The sequence below is a fragment of the Rhinopithecus roxellana genome, chromosome 21 (assembly GCF_007565055.1).
Source record: "Rhinopithecus roxellana isolate Shanxi Qingling chromosome 21, ASM756505v1, whole genome shotgun sequence".
NCBI lineage: Eukaryota > Metazoa > Chordata > Mammalia > Primates > Cercopithecidae > Rhinopithecus > Rhinopithecus roxellana.
This window is the reverse complement of record NC_044569.1, coordinates 38,745,033-38,763,133: the sequence shown is the minus strand read 5'-3', so window position 1 is coordinate 38,763,133 and position 18,101 is coordinate 38,745,033. Positions and strand designations below refer to the sequence as shown.

Below are 18,101 nucleotides of genomic sequence, written 5' to 3'. Positions count from 1 at the left end.
CCTCGTTATCTGCCCGTCTTGGCCTCCCAAAGTGTTGGAATTACAGGTGTGAGCCACCGCGCCCGGCCCTGACTTCTTAATATGTGCATTTGAGTAACTACTATTTTAACAATTTAAATTTGACAGAAAAAATAAAACTGAGGATGAAAATAGAAGCACAGGTTAAAACAAACTACAGCAGGGTCTTAACTTGAACCCATCAATAATCTTCCAGGGATAACAATAAAATATCTAGTGTACGTGTGCACTGTATACATTTTTCTGAGGAAACAGGTGATAATTCTTAAGATTCTCAAAGGGATCCACGACGTTCAAAATATTAAATATCACTCCACTACAAAGAGTGATTCTCCCTACAATGTGGAATGTAAGACAAAATTAGAGAGGAATGTTTTAAAACATCATCAATTTGAAAGTGTTATTTATCCAAGGTTAACACAAAAGAGTATCTCATTTGAGTAATGTTCTACTACTCCATTTATGTTTTACTGTCTTACTATGGCTTAAAAATGATGCAGTGAAAAGATTTTTAAGAGGCTGAGGAAGAATTTCCAAAATTGCTATTAGTGGTCGGGCTCGGTGGTTTACACCTATAATCCCAGCACTTTGGGAAGCCGAGGTAGGTGGATCACTTGAGGTCAGCAGTACAAGACCAGTCTAGTCAATGTGGTAAAACCCCATCTCTACTAAAAATACAAAAATCAGCCAGGCATGGTGGTGTGCCTGGAGTCCTAGCTACTAAGGAGGCGGAGGCAGGAGAATCGCTGGAACTCGGGAGGCAGAGGCTGCAGTGAGCCAAGATCGCACCACTGCACTCCAGCCTGGGTGACAAAGCAAGACCTCCTCCAAAAAGAGAAAAAACAAACAAAAACAAAAAAACAAAAACCCATAAAATTGCTATTAGTCATATAATGTTAAGCAAGGTATTTACATTCTCCAGCCCTCAGATTCCTCTTCTGAAAAGTGAACATTTCCAAACACCCTTTCAGCTTTAAAGTGCTTGACTTTGTTCATAATTTATCTTCTTTTTTTTTTTTTTTGAGGCGGAGTCTCGCTCTGTCGCCCGGGCTGGAGTGCAGTGGCCCGATCTCAGCTCACTGCAAGCTCCGCCTCCCGGGTTTACGCCATTCTCCTGCCTCAGCCTCCCGAGTAGCTGGGACTACAGGCGCCCGCCACCTCGCCCGGCTAGTTTTTGTATTTTTAGTAGAGACGGGGTTTCACCGTGTTAGCCAGGATGGTCTCGATCTCCTGACCTCGTGATCCGCCCGTCTCGGCCTCCCAAAGTGCTGGGATTACAGGCTTGAGCCACCGCGCCCGGCCCATAATTTATCTTCTAACACAATCTACATAATCTTTTCCTCTTAAATTAATTACTCAAAACTGTTTTCATATTTGGAATAGTATCTTCCATATATTTCTATCATAATTGTTAAAAGGGCAATTAATACAATAGCATCTCCCAAATCAAAGCATTTTGTTATTCATTATACTGGATACACATTTGTAAAACAGGACAAATAAATAAATAAGTAGGTGAAGTAAGCAGGGATGGCAGTATAAAAACCTCTGAAAATATACTTCTGTATAACTGCAATGAGAAGACTAGTGAAAATTATCAAAAGCAACTGTTTCAGAACTCTGGAAAATAACTAGACTTGAAAGAATTCCAGTAGCATTTACTCAACAAAAACACTAAACCTAGTTAAGAGTGAGTTGTGTTAGTTAAAATCCCTGGTGCAACCACTAACAAAATAGTTTTTTAAGTACATTACAATAGAAATGATGAGGAATTAAAACATCACGTTAGAAAATATTTAAAACAAAAGAAGGCAGTAATGGAGCTACAAAGACACACAAAAATGTCACAAGACACACAGAAAACAAACAGCAAAATTGCAGATGTAAATTCTGCCTTATCAATAATTACATTAAATAGAAATGGATTAAAGGCTCCAATCAACATGCAGAGACCGATGGAAACTTTTGAGTGTGCCACCTACAACCCATCAGGCTCTGGTGTATAATCAGATGATATAAAGCCATGAATGAAGTTACAGTTTCCCAGGAAGAACATGTACATCACAAACGTAGGTGTGCTTAGGACAGAATCCTGAGAAACACCATTTAAATTTCACGGAGAAAGGGGGTGTAGGGTGAGGTCATGACGAAAAACATCTTATTCAAAAGGTTTGGCTGCAAAGCAAAGGACAGAGACAGGATGGTAGCTAGATAGCTGCAGTCGTGTCACTGGGGGTTGGGGGTGGTCTTTGGTGACTGGGTAGAGACATTTTTCAATGCCTACAGGAAGAAGGCAATGGAGATGTAGTTGAAAGCGGTGGAGCTGAGAAGAGGGTTGATGGCTGAGAGTGAAGGAACAGGTGGTAAAGGCAGGCAGGAGAAACACTGAGAAAGTTGGAATAAGCCACCTTCAAGAACAGGCCTAGTCAACAGGAACACTGTGGGGTACACAGTGAACTCTACTGATTCACACAGCTCCAGTCAGATGCCTGTGTGGCCTTCTCAGCTGGAGCTCTACAGCCAGGTATGAGAGAAGAGACACTGGAGGGACTGAGGTAGGCCTGTAGGGCTGATCAGGCAGGACAACAAGGCAAAGGGAGCTTGAGAATAATAATAATTAGCAAGTGTACATACCTGCTAAGATTATAAATCGATACATTTTATTGGATGTGAATTTTCCTAAATAAAGCTGATTACGGATTGACAGAATGAATGAAAAATCATGATGCAATTACATACTGTCTACAAGACACATACTCCGCGTTCAAAGACACAAATAGGTAGAAAGCATGACAACAGAAAAAAGGTGCAAACAGTAACCAAAAGAGAGGTGGCACAGCTGAAGACATTTTATAATGGTAAAAGCGTCAATCTGCCTAGCAAACATTAATATATTTACATCTAACAGCAGAACTTCAAATACATGAATCCAAATCTGACAGAATAGAAGGAAAAACAGAGAAAGAGTGACAAACTTCAGTACTCCGCTTTCAATAATGGATAGGACAACCAGACAGAAGATGAACGAAAAAAGATATGAACAAAGATGCAGACCAACTAGAACAAAAATCTATGGAACATTCCACTCAACAGGAACAGAATGTAGATTTTCCTCAAGTGCATACAGAATATTCTCAAGGATACCCAATATGTTAGGACATTTTTCACAAATGTAAATAAACTTCAAAGGATAGAAATCATATAAAGTACATTCTCCAACTACAATGGAATGAAATTAGAAATCAATAACAGAAGGAAATTTAGAAAATGTATACATATGTAGAAATTCATATTCATTAATAAACAACGAATCAGGCCAGATAAGGTGACTCCACACCTGTAATCCCAGTGCTTTGGGAGGCTAAGGTGGGAGGATCACGTGAGGCCAGGAAGTCGAGACCAGCCTGGGCAACATAGCAACAGACAGAGCCTGTCGCTACAACAAAATTTAAAAATTACCCAGATGTGGTGTTGTGTGCCTGTATTGCTAGCTACCTGGGAGGCCGAGGCAGGAGAACTGCTTGAGTCCAGGGGTTCAAAGTTACAGTGATCGTCATAGTGAACTATAATCATGTCACTGCACTCCAGCCTGGGTAACAAAACAAGACCCTGTCTCTACAAAAAAAAAATAAAAATAGAAACTAAAAATAAATAAGCAATGAATCAAGGAAAACATCACAAGGGAAATTAGAAATTAATTTTGAGATGTATGGCCAAATCTCATGAAATACAGCAAAAGCAGGACTTAGATGGAAATTTGTAGTTATAAACACCTGTACTAAAAAAGACCCTCAAGTAAATAATCTAACTTTCCACCCTAAACTACAAAAACAAGACTAAACTGAACAGAAAACAAGCGGAAAGAAGAAAACAATAAAAACAGAAACCAATAAATGAAATAAAGAACAGAAAAACAAGTATGAAAAATCATTAAAACCAAAAGCTGGATATTTTAAAAGATCAACAAGATTGACAAACCTTTAAGCTAGAGTGACCAAGAAAAAAAGAGAGGAGCTCAAAAGAGTTACTAGGAGCACAGGAGGGCACATGACTATCAACATGACAGAAACAAAAAGGACCGTAAGGAGATCCTGAAAACAACTGCATGGCAACAAATTAGACAGCCTAGATAAAGCGGACAAATTATGAAAAAGACACAAACCACCAAAACTGACTGGGTCTACAGATAATCTGAATAATCCTGTAACAAGTAAAGAAACTGAATTAGAAATTTTTTAAAAATCAGAGTCCAGTCCCAGAGGGTTTCATGGGTGAATTCTATCAAACACTCAACAAAGATTAATAATTCTTCACAAACTCTTCCAAAAAATAGAAGAAAGATCACTTCTTAACTCATTCCACTGAGGCCAGTGTTACCCTGACACCAAAACAAAAATAACACAAGAAAAAGAAAAAAAAAAAACACTGTACGTCAATACATGTTTTTTTGTTTGTGAAGACAGAGTTGCACTCTCGTCACCCAGGCTGGAGTGCAGTAGCGCCAACTCGGCTCACTGCAACTTCTGCCTCCCAGGTTCCAGTGACTCTCCTGCTTCAGCGTCCTGAGTAGCTAGAATTACATGCCTGTGTCACCACGACTGGCTAAAGTAGAGATGGGGTTTTGCCATGTTGGCCAGGCTAGTCTCGAACTCCTGACCTCAAGTGATCCACCCACCTCGGCCTCCCAAAGTGCTGGGACTACAGGTGTGAGTCAACGTGCCCAGTCCAATACATCCTTTAAAAATAGATGCAAAAAAAGCCTTAACAAAACAGTTGCAAATCAAATCCAGCAACACACAGAAGGACCACATGCCCGTGATCAAGGGTTATATATTCTGGCCTCCATCTGTGGTTGAGGAGTTCAGCCTTTCTGGGGACTGGAGGGCCTGCAGAGTTCTCCCACTCAGCCGTCTGTGCTGTGAAGCAATACACTAGGAGGTGAGTCATTCACATGTGACAAACTATGACGGCAGCCTACCCACTGGACTGTAAAAGCACCTAAATGGTCTTATTACACTATTGTTAAGAAGAACAGAAATACTTGAAAAAAGAGCACATTCTACTCCAATATTGGCAAATGATGGCTTTAAAATATAAACATTAACATTTCAAAAGCAAATAATGCCACTTGCAAAGAGAATTAGTAAGAAGGCTTCCAGAATGAAGAGCAATTAGGATGAGAAATCAGTTAAGGAAACACCAGCCAGCATAAAAGATGAACCTTGCAAATGGAACTGCTTAACAATAGGAGTTTACTTCTCTTTCATATGCAGTCCATTTGGTAATGGAAGGGGAGGGGCTCTGTTCCACACATTCATTCAGGACACCAGGCTGATGGAAGCTTTGGCATCTTTAACAAGCAGTTTCCACGACTGCCCTAGTCATGGCCATCTAACCAGCAAGGGGCAAGAGATGAGCAGGAGCCTGCAGGAGAGGTTAGCTGCAGGGCTAGATATGGCATACAGACTTTTGGCTCTCCCCCTTTGGCCAGAGTTCAGTGACATGGGACCAGCTAACTGGGCAGGAAAGGCAGTCCAGCAGTGTTTCCAACAGGAAAGAGAAATGGGTTGGAAAAGTAGCCAGCCAGTCCCTGCCACAGTTGGGAAAATAAAAGCTCACATGAAACAACACATAATAAAATAAACATATCAAGTGTACATAAGTCACTTGATTATCGGGTAGAGCTGATCTCCTGTTAATGGCAGAATTCATCTCACAATGTAAATAATCATAACAACAACTGGTAGAAAGAGAAAACACTTTTCTTCTTTCTCATGACAAAAATGTCACTTCTAAAAGTATGTTTATAGAGAAAAATTAAATCAACAACTCTGAAATCTAACAGTCCTTTCTACAGTTATCACACTAGAAATAAGATAAATGCTGAGTTTCTAATAAAAATAGTAACATGCCTCGCTTCCTATAAAAACTACGGTTCATTTATAAAAAATGTCAGGAATGTAGAGCAGAAAGAAACTCTGGATGTTACTTGATATACCTCCCTCATTTCAGAGATGATGAAAACGTGTGCCCACCTGGCAAGGTCACATAACTAGAAACTGGCCAAAGTGATTCGAACTCAGGTTTCCCGATTTCCAACAATTTTTCTATTTGGCCACACCAGGCTTCTATCCAATTACCTCTTTTCCATCTTTATATTTTTGAAAGCTCAGGTCATACAAATAGCGTTTTTTCTGCAAAGTCTGCATCAACTCAATAGGCAAAATTATCTGTTCCCACACAGCCCCAAACATTTCTGAGTCCAGCACCTACACAATCAGGATTATCACTGTCCATGGATGCACTTCCACTGAGACCATCCACGCTGTAAAAGTTGCTCCCAAGGCCGGGCGCGGTGGCTCAAGCCTGTAATCTCAGCACTTTGGGATTTGGAAGGCTGAGACGGGCGGATCACGAGGTCAGGAGATCGAGACCATCCTGGCGAACACGGTGAAACCCCGTCTCTACTAAAAAATACAAAAAACTAGCCGGGCGAGGTGGCGGGCGCCTGTAGTCCCAGCTACTCAGGAGGCTGAGGCAGGAGAATGGCCTAAACCCGGGAGGCGGAGCTTGTAGTGAGCTGAGATCCGGCCACTGCACTCCAGCCTGGGCGACACAGCCAGACTCTGTCTCAAAAAAAAAAAAAAAAAAAAAAACAGTTGCTCCCCTTTGTATCTTAAGCAACAATTAGTGCCTGGTACATATTAACAGTAAGTGGTAAACAAGTATTTCCTGAATTGCTGAATAAAACTGCAAATGCAAAATAGCCATCAAATTTTAAGTAACATCATCATTTAATTAGATGTCAGTATGAATTTGAATGAAAACACTCATCGGATACATAGGTCCTGATAGGATTATTTTTAAACAAATATATTTCACAGCAAACACCCTTTTAAATATTGACTATTAAATATAATTTAGGTGTTAATGAATTCAATATATTATTCAAAGAAAATTTTTACAGGATAATTTTTACTTTTACCTTTTAAAATGAAAATTAAACTATGAAAATACTAAATCATCAGCAAGGTAACTGGAGTACATGTATTTTCTTTGTAAAGTAGCTTCATATGAAAATGTGGACTCTTTTTTCAGAGGTTTCATGTGTTTATATTTAAAGTAAAATACCATTTCTACAGAATATTCCTCATTGCTGCAGCCTACTAAAAATGTAAGGAAAACAGTTTTCGCTTATATAGATATTTGTAAATTTGTTTTTGCAATTATAATATACAGTTAGGTAAGTTTTTTTAAATGTAAAAATACCTGCTTTTTCTGAAGTCCTAAGAAACACCATGTCCGATGGAATTCTTTGATTCTGCAAAGAGCATTATAAAAGATTAATTATCTATATGCAGGTTTATAAATTAACACAATTTCATTCCAAAGAAGAAATAGCTATGAAAACAACTAATATAATTAAAATTCTGCTGAAATAACTAACACAATTTGTATATAAAAAATTGATATTTTAATTCACATTTTAGTTGAAATGCTAAGATTTTTTTCCCATGAGTGAATCATATACTGGTATGTAGTAGTGACTTTAAAAATGCTTCATGTCCAGTGGCTCAGGCCTGTAATCCCAGCACTTTGGGAGGCCGAGGCAGGCAGATCATGAAAGTCAGGAGATCGAGACCATCCTAGCCAACATGGTGAAACCCCGTCTCTACTAAAAAAATGCAAAAAATTAGCCGGGCGTGTTGGCAGGTGCCTGTAGTCCCAACTACTCGTGAGGCTGAGACAGGAGAATGGCGTGAACCCAGGAGGCGGAGCTTGCAGTGAGCCGAGATCGCACCACTGCACTCCAGCCTGGGCGACAGAGCGAGACTCCATCTAAAAAAAAAAAGGCTTCATGTCAGCCAGGCATGGTGGCTCACGCCTGTAATCCCAGCACTTTGGAAGGCCAACATGGGAGGATCACTTGAGCCCAGGAGTTTGAGACCAGCTAGGGCAACATGGCAAAACTCCACCTCTACAAAAAGTTGAAAAAGTAGCCGGTGTGGTGGCATGCCTGCGGTCTCAGCTACTAGGGAGGCTGAGGGTTGAGGATGGCTTGAGCACCAGGAAGGTCAAGGCTGCAGTAAGGCATGTTCATGCCACTGCACTTCAGCCTGGGCAGCAGAGCAAGACCCTGTCTCAAAAAAAAAAAAAGCTTTATTTCTGAAAAAAACGTTAAATATTGCCATTTCTGTGGCCTCTGTTAGTCTGTACATGTAATACAGCAGGTATCGCCTTATAACTACGTCCTCCCCATGAGACGAAATGGCCCTGGAAAGCGAGGACTGTGGTCCTCCAATGCCCACAAAACAGAGCACACCACACCCAAAACACTTAACAGATGTGAAAGAGTGAATCAATGACTGAACAAGCCAACAAGCAAAACCCCACAGATGTGAGATATTCTTTCATGACACAGAAAAACTCAAAAGATATTTTATGACATACACAAACTTTTACAAGTCACTATTCATACATTTAATCATTATGTTCTATCAACTGGGAAAGCTATATCGGTCTAAAGAAAAAATATATAATTGTACTAAGAATACTTCACATAATCTAATGAATTATGTATGATTTTTGAGACCTAAGTAAAGACTTACCTACCCATGGTAAATAAATGGATAATAATTGGTAAATAAATGGATTGTCAGTCAACACATAACACATTAAAGCTGAACAAAAGCTATGTTATTGGATAGAACTATTTCTTTCTAACACTAGGAAAATAACTAATATTAGAATGAAACCAATAAAAGATGTGCAAGACCTCTACACAAAAAACTGTAAAATATTATTAAGAGAAATTAAATGTGAGGATTAACTGTACAACCTAATAAAACTAAATTAAACTAGAGTAGTTAAGAAAAGATGGGATTACACCAAGATAGATTATACCAATACAAAACCATATGTCCAAAAATAGGTCCACATATATAGGGATGAAACTGCCCATCAGTGAGGAAATAATTGTGTTTTCAATCAATAGCGCTGAGAAAACCCAGTACCATCAGGGGATGATGAGAGACGATACCTGACCTCGACTTCAATGTAAACACAAAAATCTACCTAGAATTACAGTTCTAAATCTGAAAGACAAAACAATAAAATACCTAAAAGAAAAAAAAAAATAGTTCTTTCCCCACTGAACTGTCAGTCACCAAACATGACAAGAATATTTTCTTTTTTTTTTTTTTTTTTTTTTTTGAGAAGGAGTCTTGCTCTGTCGCCCAGGCTGGAGTGCAGTGGCCGAATCTCAGCTCACTGCAAGCTCCGCCTCCTGGGTTGACGCCATTCTCCTGCCTCAGCCTCCCGAGTAGCTGGGACCACAGGCGCCTGCCACCTTGCCCGGCTAGTTTTTTGTATTTTTTAGTAGAGACGGGGTTTCACCGTGTTCGCCAGGATGGTCTTGATCTCCTGACCTCGTGATCCGCCCGTCTCAGCCTCCCAAAGTGCTGGGATTACAGGCTTGAGCCACCGCGCCCGGCAGACAAGAATATTTTCATGACTTTTTGAGAGGTAAAGATGCTTATAAAGACCATCAACTAAAATTGTCTTAAAAAAACTAACCTTAAATGAAAAGATTAATAGCAGACTTCATTAAATTTAGGAATTTCTGTTCAATACAGCCTAACAGGAAAGAAGAGGAAGATAACTGCAACACATATATAACTAACAAAAGACTCCAAACCGGAACACACAAAAGTCCACAAACTGATAAGAAAAGAAAATATAACTCAGAAGAGAAATTCCAAGGGATTTTAGCAGGCTTGTCACATGACAGACACACACAAAATCATATGAAAAAGTACTGAATCTTATTAGACTTCATAGAAATATGCACTAAAACCACTTCTACTGATTTACACTCCCACACCAACAGTGTAGAAGTGTTCCTATTTCTCCACATCCTCTCCAGCATCTGTTGTTTCCTGACTTTTTAATGATCACTATTCTAATGGGCGTGAGATGGTATCTCATTGTGGTTTTGATTTGCTTTTCCCTAACGACCAGTGATGATGTTTTTTTGCATGTTTGCTGGCTGCATAAATGTCTTCTTTTGAGAAGTGTCTGTTCATATCCTTCGCCCACTTTTTGATGGGGTTGTTTTTTTTCTTGTAAATTTGTTTAAATTCTTGGTAGATTTTGGATATTGGCCCTCTGTCAGATGCACAGATTGCAAAAATTTTCTTCCATTCTGTAGGTTGCCTGCTCACTCTGGGTCTAGGAGAGGGATAGCATCAGGAGAAATACCTAATGTAGATGACGGGCTGATGGGTGCAGCAAACCACCATGACACGTTTATGCCTATGTAACAAACCTGCACGTTCTGCACATGTACCCCAGAACTTAATTTAAAAAAAAACAAAAAACACTTCTACATACATATCAGAAATGCTAACTTTAAAAGGCTGAAAATGCACATGCTGGCAAATATGCCAAGGCACTGCTGATTGGAGCAGAATTTGGTACACCACTTTGCAAAACCATGTGCAGGGTCTACCACAGCGGAACTGCATAACCCAAAACACAGCAGCTCCACTCCTAGGCACACCTGCAACAGCAACGTGTGGATGCGTGCACCAAGAAATATAGTCAAATATGACACAAAAGTATCCTTCATGATAGGCAAAACTTACATGTAACCTAAAAACCCATCAACAGGATAACAGATAAAAACCATACTATATAACCCCCAAATGGGTGGGTAACAACTACACACAACAACATGGATGTATCTCATAAAGAACACGGGGCCAAAAGAGCGCCTATCTAAACACACTCCCACCTCGGTAAATTTTCTAGGCACTCTGGCCAAAAATCAATTCACCATAAATTTCAGAGTTTATTTCTGGATTCTCAATGTAATGCTAGCTCCTGTAAATGCGGATTACTGTAAATCTGTATTAAGTTTTGAAATAGTGAAGTACAAATATTCAAAGTTTGTCCATCTTTTTCAAAATTGTTTTGGCCATGCTGGGTCCCTTCAATGGCCGTATGAATTTCAGAATCAGCTTGTCAATTTCTGCAAAGACATCAACTGGATTCTGAGAGGGATTAACACTGAATCTATAGATCAATTTAGGGAAGCACCACCTTTTGAACAACATATACTTCTAACCATGGGCATGAAATGTCTTTACATTTACTTTGGTCTCTAATATGTTTCAACAATGATCACGTTTCACTGCAGCCTTGAATTCCCAGGCCCAACTAAGCCTCCCAAGTAGCTAGGACAGCAGATATGTGCCACTGTGCCTGGCTAACTCTTTAAACTTTGGTCTATGTTGTCCAGGCTGGTCTCAAATTCCTAGCTTTATGTGATCCTCTTGCCTTGGCCTCCCAAAGTGCTGGGATTACAGGTATGAGTCATCATGCCCGGCCCTAAAAAGTATTTTTTTTTAATTTCATATTCAGACTCTTTATGTCCTTATTCTGTCTTATTTTCTATGGAGCACTCATAAACAAACTAGATAATTTCAAACAATTACTGGACACTTTTGTTTCTTTTTCCTTCCCCTCAGGACTAGGGGCACCACAAGAGCAAGGAGCCCTGTGTTCTCCTAACACCGCATGCCACAGCATGAACACACAGCTGCTTCTCCGACCAGTCACCCACCTGGGATATATAGACTTTCTGGAATTGAGCTACTGTGAATAACGTAGATATAGACATTCCTGCACAGGTTTTTTGCATCAACATAATTTAACATTTCTCTGATAAAGATCCAGGAGTGCAACTGTTGGGTAGTATGATGGCTACACAGTTTTTTTAAAGAAACAATCCAGTGATTTTCCAGAATAACTGTATTATTCGTATTTTCACAAGCAATATACAAGTGATCCGATTCTTCACATTGTTTCCAACATTTGGTACTGTCACCATTTTTTCATTTTAGCTGTTCTGATAGATGCATACTGATATTTCATTGTGTTTTAATTTACATTTCCTGATGACTAATGATGTTGAATTCCTGTTCATGTGTTTATTTTTATTTTATTTATTTATTTATTTTTTTGAGATAGAGTCTCGCTCTGTCACCAGGCTGGAGTGCAGTGGCGCAATCTCGGTTCACTGCAACCTCCACCTCCCGGGTTCTAGTGATTCTCCTGCCTCAGCCTCCCAAGCAGCTGAGACTATAGGCGCCCACCACCACATCCAACTATTTGTTTGTATTTTCAGTAGAGACAGGGTTTCACCATGTTGGCGAAGATGGTCTCGATCTCTTGACCTCGTGATCCGCCCCCTTCGGCCTCCCAAAGTGCTGGGATTACAGGCGTGAGCCACCGTGCCTGGCCCATGTGCTTATTTTCTATCTGTAAATCTCTGTCATAATGTCTCTTGAAATCTTTTGCCCATTTTCTAATTTCAATTTTTTTTAATGCTAAGTTTTAGGAGTTTTTATATATTCTAGATAGAAATCTTCATCAAATATATGGTTTACAAATATTTTCTCCATCTGTAGATTTTCATTGTATTCACATGGTTTTTCACAAGGCACACAGTTTTACTTTTAATGATATGCAATTTATCAAGTTTTCCTTTTGCACATTGTCCTTGTGGTGTCAATTCTAAGAAATAGTTTCCAATCCCTAGATTCTAAATATTTTTTTTTCTAAAAGTTTTGCAGTTTCACATTTTACACTGAGTCCATGACCTTCTTTTTTAGCCTCTGGATGCCCAGTCCCGTGTGAGAAGGCTACCTTTTCTCCACTGAATCATTTTCACCTTTGTCTCATTCTGGTTTCCCTATAATGTTTTGTTAACTTTTGTTTCTATCCTCCTTCCACACTATGTTGACTAATGTAACCAAGTAATATGCCTTAACATCAAGAAGGATGATTCCTCCCACTTTGCCTTGTCAAAGTTGGTTTAGCTATTCTACAGCCTGTGCCTTTCCAAATTAATTTTAGAATAAGATTATCTATGTCTTTAAAAATAAGAAGAAAAAAAAAACCCTGCTGAGATTTTTACAGGAATGGTATTAAGCATACAGAACAATTTTGGGAAAACTGAAATGTAGAATGTTCCAATCGAAAAGAGACGGGTCTATTTACACATGTTTCCTTAAATTACTTTTATCAACACATTGTAAATTTCAGCATAGATTTCATTTTCACAGAATGACTGTAAGAGTACTGCATTTTAAATTTCTGTGCCCACATGTTCATTGTTATTATATAAAAATGAGGTTCATATTTGTGCATCGATCTTATAACCCAACTCCGTGTTGAACTCACTAGTTCCAGATTTTCTATAGATCCGTTGGGATTTTCAACATATATGTATATGTATTTATGTACATGTATACATAGTTGTATCATCTGCAAATTGAGACATTTTTATTTCTTTTCTAATCCCTCTTTTATTTTCTTGCCTTACAGACTAGAAGTGCCATTGAATAAGAGTAGTAACAGCAAACATCCTTGTCTTGTCCCCAGTCTCAGAGAGGCAGCATTCAGTTCTACACCATTAAGTATGATGTTGACTACAGGTTTTTTTGTAGATTCTTTTTAAACAAGATATGGTTATTCCCCCTCTAATCCAACCTGCTCAAAGTTTTTATCATGAATGAGTGTTGGGTTAAGTCAAATGATCTTCCTGCAACAACTGATTGCGTGATTTTTCCTTATTCTGTTGATAGGGTAAATTACATTGCTTGATTTTAGAATGCTGAACCCCATTTACATACCTGGAACAACCTGTACTGGGATGTGATGTATTACTCTTCTTTACATATTGCTGATATCAATTGGGCTGTAGTTTTCTTTTATTGTACTGTTTTTTTTCTGGTGTTGAGATAAAGACATTCCTGACCTCATAAAATGAGTTGGGTAGTGTAGCATTCTCAATTATTTTCTGAAAACAGTTGTGTGAAGTTGATGCTAAGTCTTCTTTAATGGTTTTAAGGAATTCTCCTGGACCTAGATATTTCCTTCCTAGAGCTTTAAATTACTAATTCAGTTTCTTTACTGGCTACAGGACTATTCATACTATCTATTTCATTTTGACTGAATTCTTATACTTTATGGTTTCAGAAGAATTTGTCCATTTCTTCTATTTATGAGCATCAAGGTGTTTGTAGTATTTCGTAGCTGTCTTTTTAATGGCTGCAGGATCTATAGTGAAAGCCTCTATTTCATTACTGATACTGGCGATTTGTGACATTATTCTTTTTATTTTGATCAGTCTTGCTTGCTAGAGGTTTATCAATTTTATTAACTTATTTAGAAGAACCAGCTTTTGTATTCATTGATTTTCTGTCTTGTCTTCCTATTTTCCATTTTACTGACTTCTACTTGTATCTTTATTATTGCCTTCCTTCTGCTTGCCTTGGTTTAACTTTGCTGTCTTCTCCTAGTTTCCTGCAGTAGGGATTTAGATTACTGACCCAAGACCTCTGCTTGTTTCCACATAGGAGTTTCACGCTACAGTTAATCCCAGCACTGCCCTTACATGCATCCCACTTATTCCAGAATGCAGAATTTTCATTTTTATTCAGCTGTATGTATTGTTTCCTTGAGACTTACTATCTATCCTATAAATTCAAAGTGTGCTGTTTACTTTCCACATGTTTTAGAGTTTTCCTGTTGCCTTTGTTACTGATTTTTAAGAATTCTATTACAGTGAGAGAACACACTCTGTGTGATTTCAATTCTTTTCAATTTGTTGAGGTTTATGGTACAGAATTTGTCTTATCTTGGTGAATGTTCTATAGACACTTGAAATAAATGTGTTCTCTCCTACTGACAGGTACAGTGGTCTATGCATGCTAGACAACTCCTGCTGGTTGGTCCTATGCAAATCTTCCACATCCCTGCAGAGCGTCTGTCCACTACTTCTATCCAATGCCTGAAGGGTGGTGCTGAAGTGTCCACTTGTAACTGGACTTGTCTACTTTTTTCAGCTCTGACAGTTGTTGATTCACGAATTTTATGGATCTGTTGTTTGGTGAGTACCACTTTAGGATCATTGTATCTTCCTGATGGATTAATCCTATTATTGTTATATAATATCTCTTTTTGTATGTAGTAATTTTCTTCACTCTGAAGTACACTTTCTTGGACATTAATATAGCTCCTACTACTTTTGTTTAAGTTTACATTGTATATATTTTTCTATCCTTTTACTTTCATCCTATCTATGTCACCATATTTGAAGAGACTTTTGTGTAAACAACATAGAGATGCATCTTGGGGTTTTGGTGTGTTTTTTATCTATTCTGTCTCTTGATTGCTGTATTTAGACCATTAGAATGTACGTCTGCATTTTATTATTTGTTTTCAGTTGGTTTCCTCTGATATTTGTTCCTGGGTTTCCAATTTCTCCCTTCCTGTGTATGACCTGAGCTCTTTTTACTCACACAGTCATGGAAGTAGGCAGATGAGAGCACTTGAGAACAAACTCCCTTAACACAGACACAGGTGTCCTGCGCACAGCACTCATATGGTCGGGGACAAGGCAGATGAGACCACTCTGAATGCACTCACCCAACATGTAGCCTGCACCTTCAGTCACTCTCCACACCACCAGCTCCCCCCACGTGAAGCCTGCACCTTCAGTCACTCTCCACACCACCAGCTCCCCCCACATGCAGCCCGCACCTTCAGTCACTCTCCACACCACCAGCTCCCCCCACATGCAGCCCGCACCTTCAGTCACTCTCCACACCACCAGCTCCCCCCACATGCAGCCCGCACCTTCAGTCACTCTCCCACCACCAGCTCCCCCCACATGCAGCCCGCACCTTCAGTCACTCTCCTTACCACCAGCTCCCCCCACATGCAGCCCGCACCTTCAGTCACTCTCCACACCACCAGCTCCCCCCACGTGAAGCCTGCACCTTCAGTCACTCTCCACACCACCAGCTCCCCCCATGCAGCCCGCACCTTCAGTCACTCTCCACACCACCAGCTCCCCCACGTGAAGCCTGCACCTTCAGTCACTCTCCACACCACCAGCTCCCCCCATGCAGCCCGCACCTTCAGTCACTCTCCACACCACCAGCTCCCCCCACGTGAAGCCTGCACCTTCAGTCACTCTCCACACCACCAGCTCCCCCCACATGCAGCCCGCACCTTCAGTCACTCTCCACCACCAGCTCCCCCCACATGCAGCCCGCACCTTCAGTCACTCTCCACACCACCACAGCTCCCCCCACGTGAAGCCTGCACCTTCAGTCACTCTCCACACCACCAGCTCCCCCCACATGCAGCCCGCCCTTCAGTCACTCTCCTTACCACCAGCTCCCCCCACATGCAGCCCGCACCTTCAGTCACTCTCCACACCACCAGCTCCCCCCACGTGAAGCCTGCACCTTCAGTCACTCTCCACACCACCAGCTCCCCCCACATGCAGCCCGCACCTTCAGTCACTCTCCACACCACCAGCTCCCCCCACGTGAAGCCTGCACCTTCAGTCACTCTCCACACCACCAGCTCCCCCCATGCAGCCCGCACCTTCAGTCACTCTCCACACCACCAGCTCCCCCCACATGCAGCCCGCACCTTCAGTCACTCTCCACACCACCAGCAGCCCTGACGATCTCCACGTCGGACCTGATGTTTTTCTTACAGCTTCTTCCTACATTGATCTAAACTTTTTCTTTTGTAATGCTTTTACTTCTATTCACTTTTCCCTCTTAAATTTTTTAACCATATGAATCATATCCAATAATTATGTGTAATATAACTACAGTTGGCCCTCTGTATCCACGGGTTCCACAGATGGGGATTCAACCAAGCATTGAGAGAAAATATTCAGGAAAAAAATAAAAAATAAGAAAACAAAAATAAAAAAATACTGTATAACTATTTAGATAGCATTTCCATCGTATTAAGTACTATAAATCATCTAGAGATAATTTAAAGCTGAGGTCCCTAACCCTGGGCCTTTTAAGAATGGCACTGTACAGCAGGAGGAGAGTGGAGGGCAAGGGAGCATTACCTCCTGAGCTCCACCTCCTGTGAGATCAGCAGCAGCATTAGATTCTCATGGGAGCACGAACCCTACTGTGAACTGCGCACGAAAGGGACCTAGGCTGCACACTCCTCATGAGAATCTAATGCCTGATGATCTGAGGTGGAACAGTTTCATCCCAAAAACAAGCCCACTGAACCTTGGTCCATGGAAAAATTGTCTTCCATAAAACTGGTTCCTGGTGCTGAAAAGGTTGGGGACCACTGATTTAAAGTATACGGAGGATTTATTAATGCATAGACTGTGCAATTTTATATAAGAAATTTGAGCATCAGTGGATTCTGGTATCCTTGGCAGGGTCCTGGAACTACTCTCTCATGGATATTGAGGGATGATTATCTCTGTAGGAGGAAGGTTCTGAAAACTGAAGCATAGTACAATAAATAGGTTCGAATACAATTCTGTGATGACATAATCTTGATAATGTAATGTTAAGCAGTTAACCATCTTATTTCAGAAAAAAATATGACTGCTTGCACACACTGAAATATACTTTAGCAAAACAGAATATATAAAAATCTAGATTCTTCTTCACATACAACAAATCTTACACAAGGATATTATGATTCAAAATATATGTCTCAAACAATCTCTTTCAAATTCAAAAGTTACTTGCAATCAGGCTAAACATTAATAACCAGTATATATAGGTCTAAAATATATTAAAAATTCATCAACCTTTTCCACTATGATGAGGTCTCCAACTTGTATGTCTGAACTCTTAACTTGCACTTTACCTTAAAAAAAGAAGAAGTACAGTCAACTCAAGGAAACAGTGGCACACCCAAGTTCAACTTTCAATTAAAAAATAATTACTTTAGAAATAAGATGCAGAAAAAAAATACTTCAGAAATTTCCCTGTACTTATACTTTCAGACAGTCACTAATAATTAACTTCTCTTAGTAAACTTCCAAACACAACTTTTTATCTCCCAATAAAAACACAGAGGGAGAATTTCTTCACAGTAATTTAAAAGGCGACAACACTCAGAAGGTTATTACCATGTTTTGTCATTGTTTCAGTTCCAAGTCAAGTCAACAATGATCAGAAATATTACTAAATGATTTGAGCATAATTAAAACTTAACACAGAGAT

General features: G+C 39.9%; 1 protein-coding gene across 9 annotated transcripts in view; it reads right to left on the bottom strand.

Annotated features, from left to right (window-relative positions):
• The window catches only part of ATP9B (ATPase phospholipid transporting 9B (putative)), a 302,593-nt gene that overhangs the window by 215,738 nt on the left and 68,754 nt on the right, over positions 1-18,101 (bottom strand). For 7 of the 9 annotated variants that reach the window (XR_004055661.1, XM_030925840.1, XM_030925835.1 and 4 more), the window contains 2 exons: positions 17,684-17,742; positions 7,288-7,339 (listed from right to left, as the gene is read on the bottom strand). The exons of 1 other annotated variant lie outside the window; for it this stretch is intronic. Coding sequence is in view for 7 of the 8 variants with exons in the window: in XM_030925840.1 (XP_030781700.1) it covers positions 7,288-7,339; positions 17,684-17,742 (111 nt within the window). In the remaining variant the exon portion in view is untranslated. The remainder of the gene's footprint in view (positions 1-7,287; positions 7,340-17,683; positions 17,743-18,101) is intronic. One more of the 9 variants, XM_030925842.1, reaches the window with a different exon arrangement.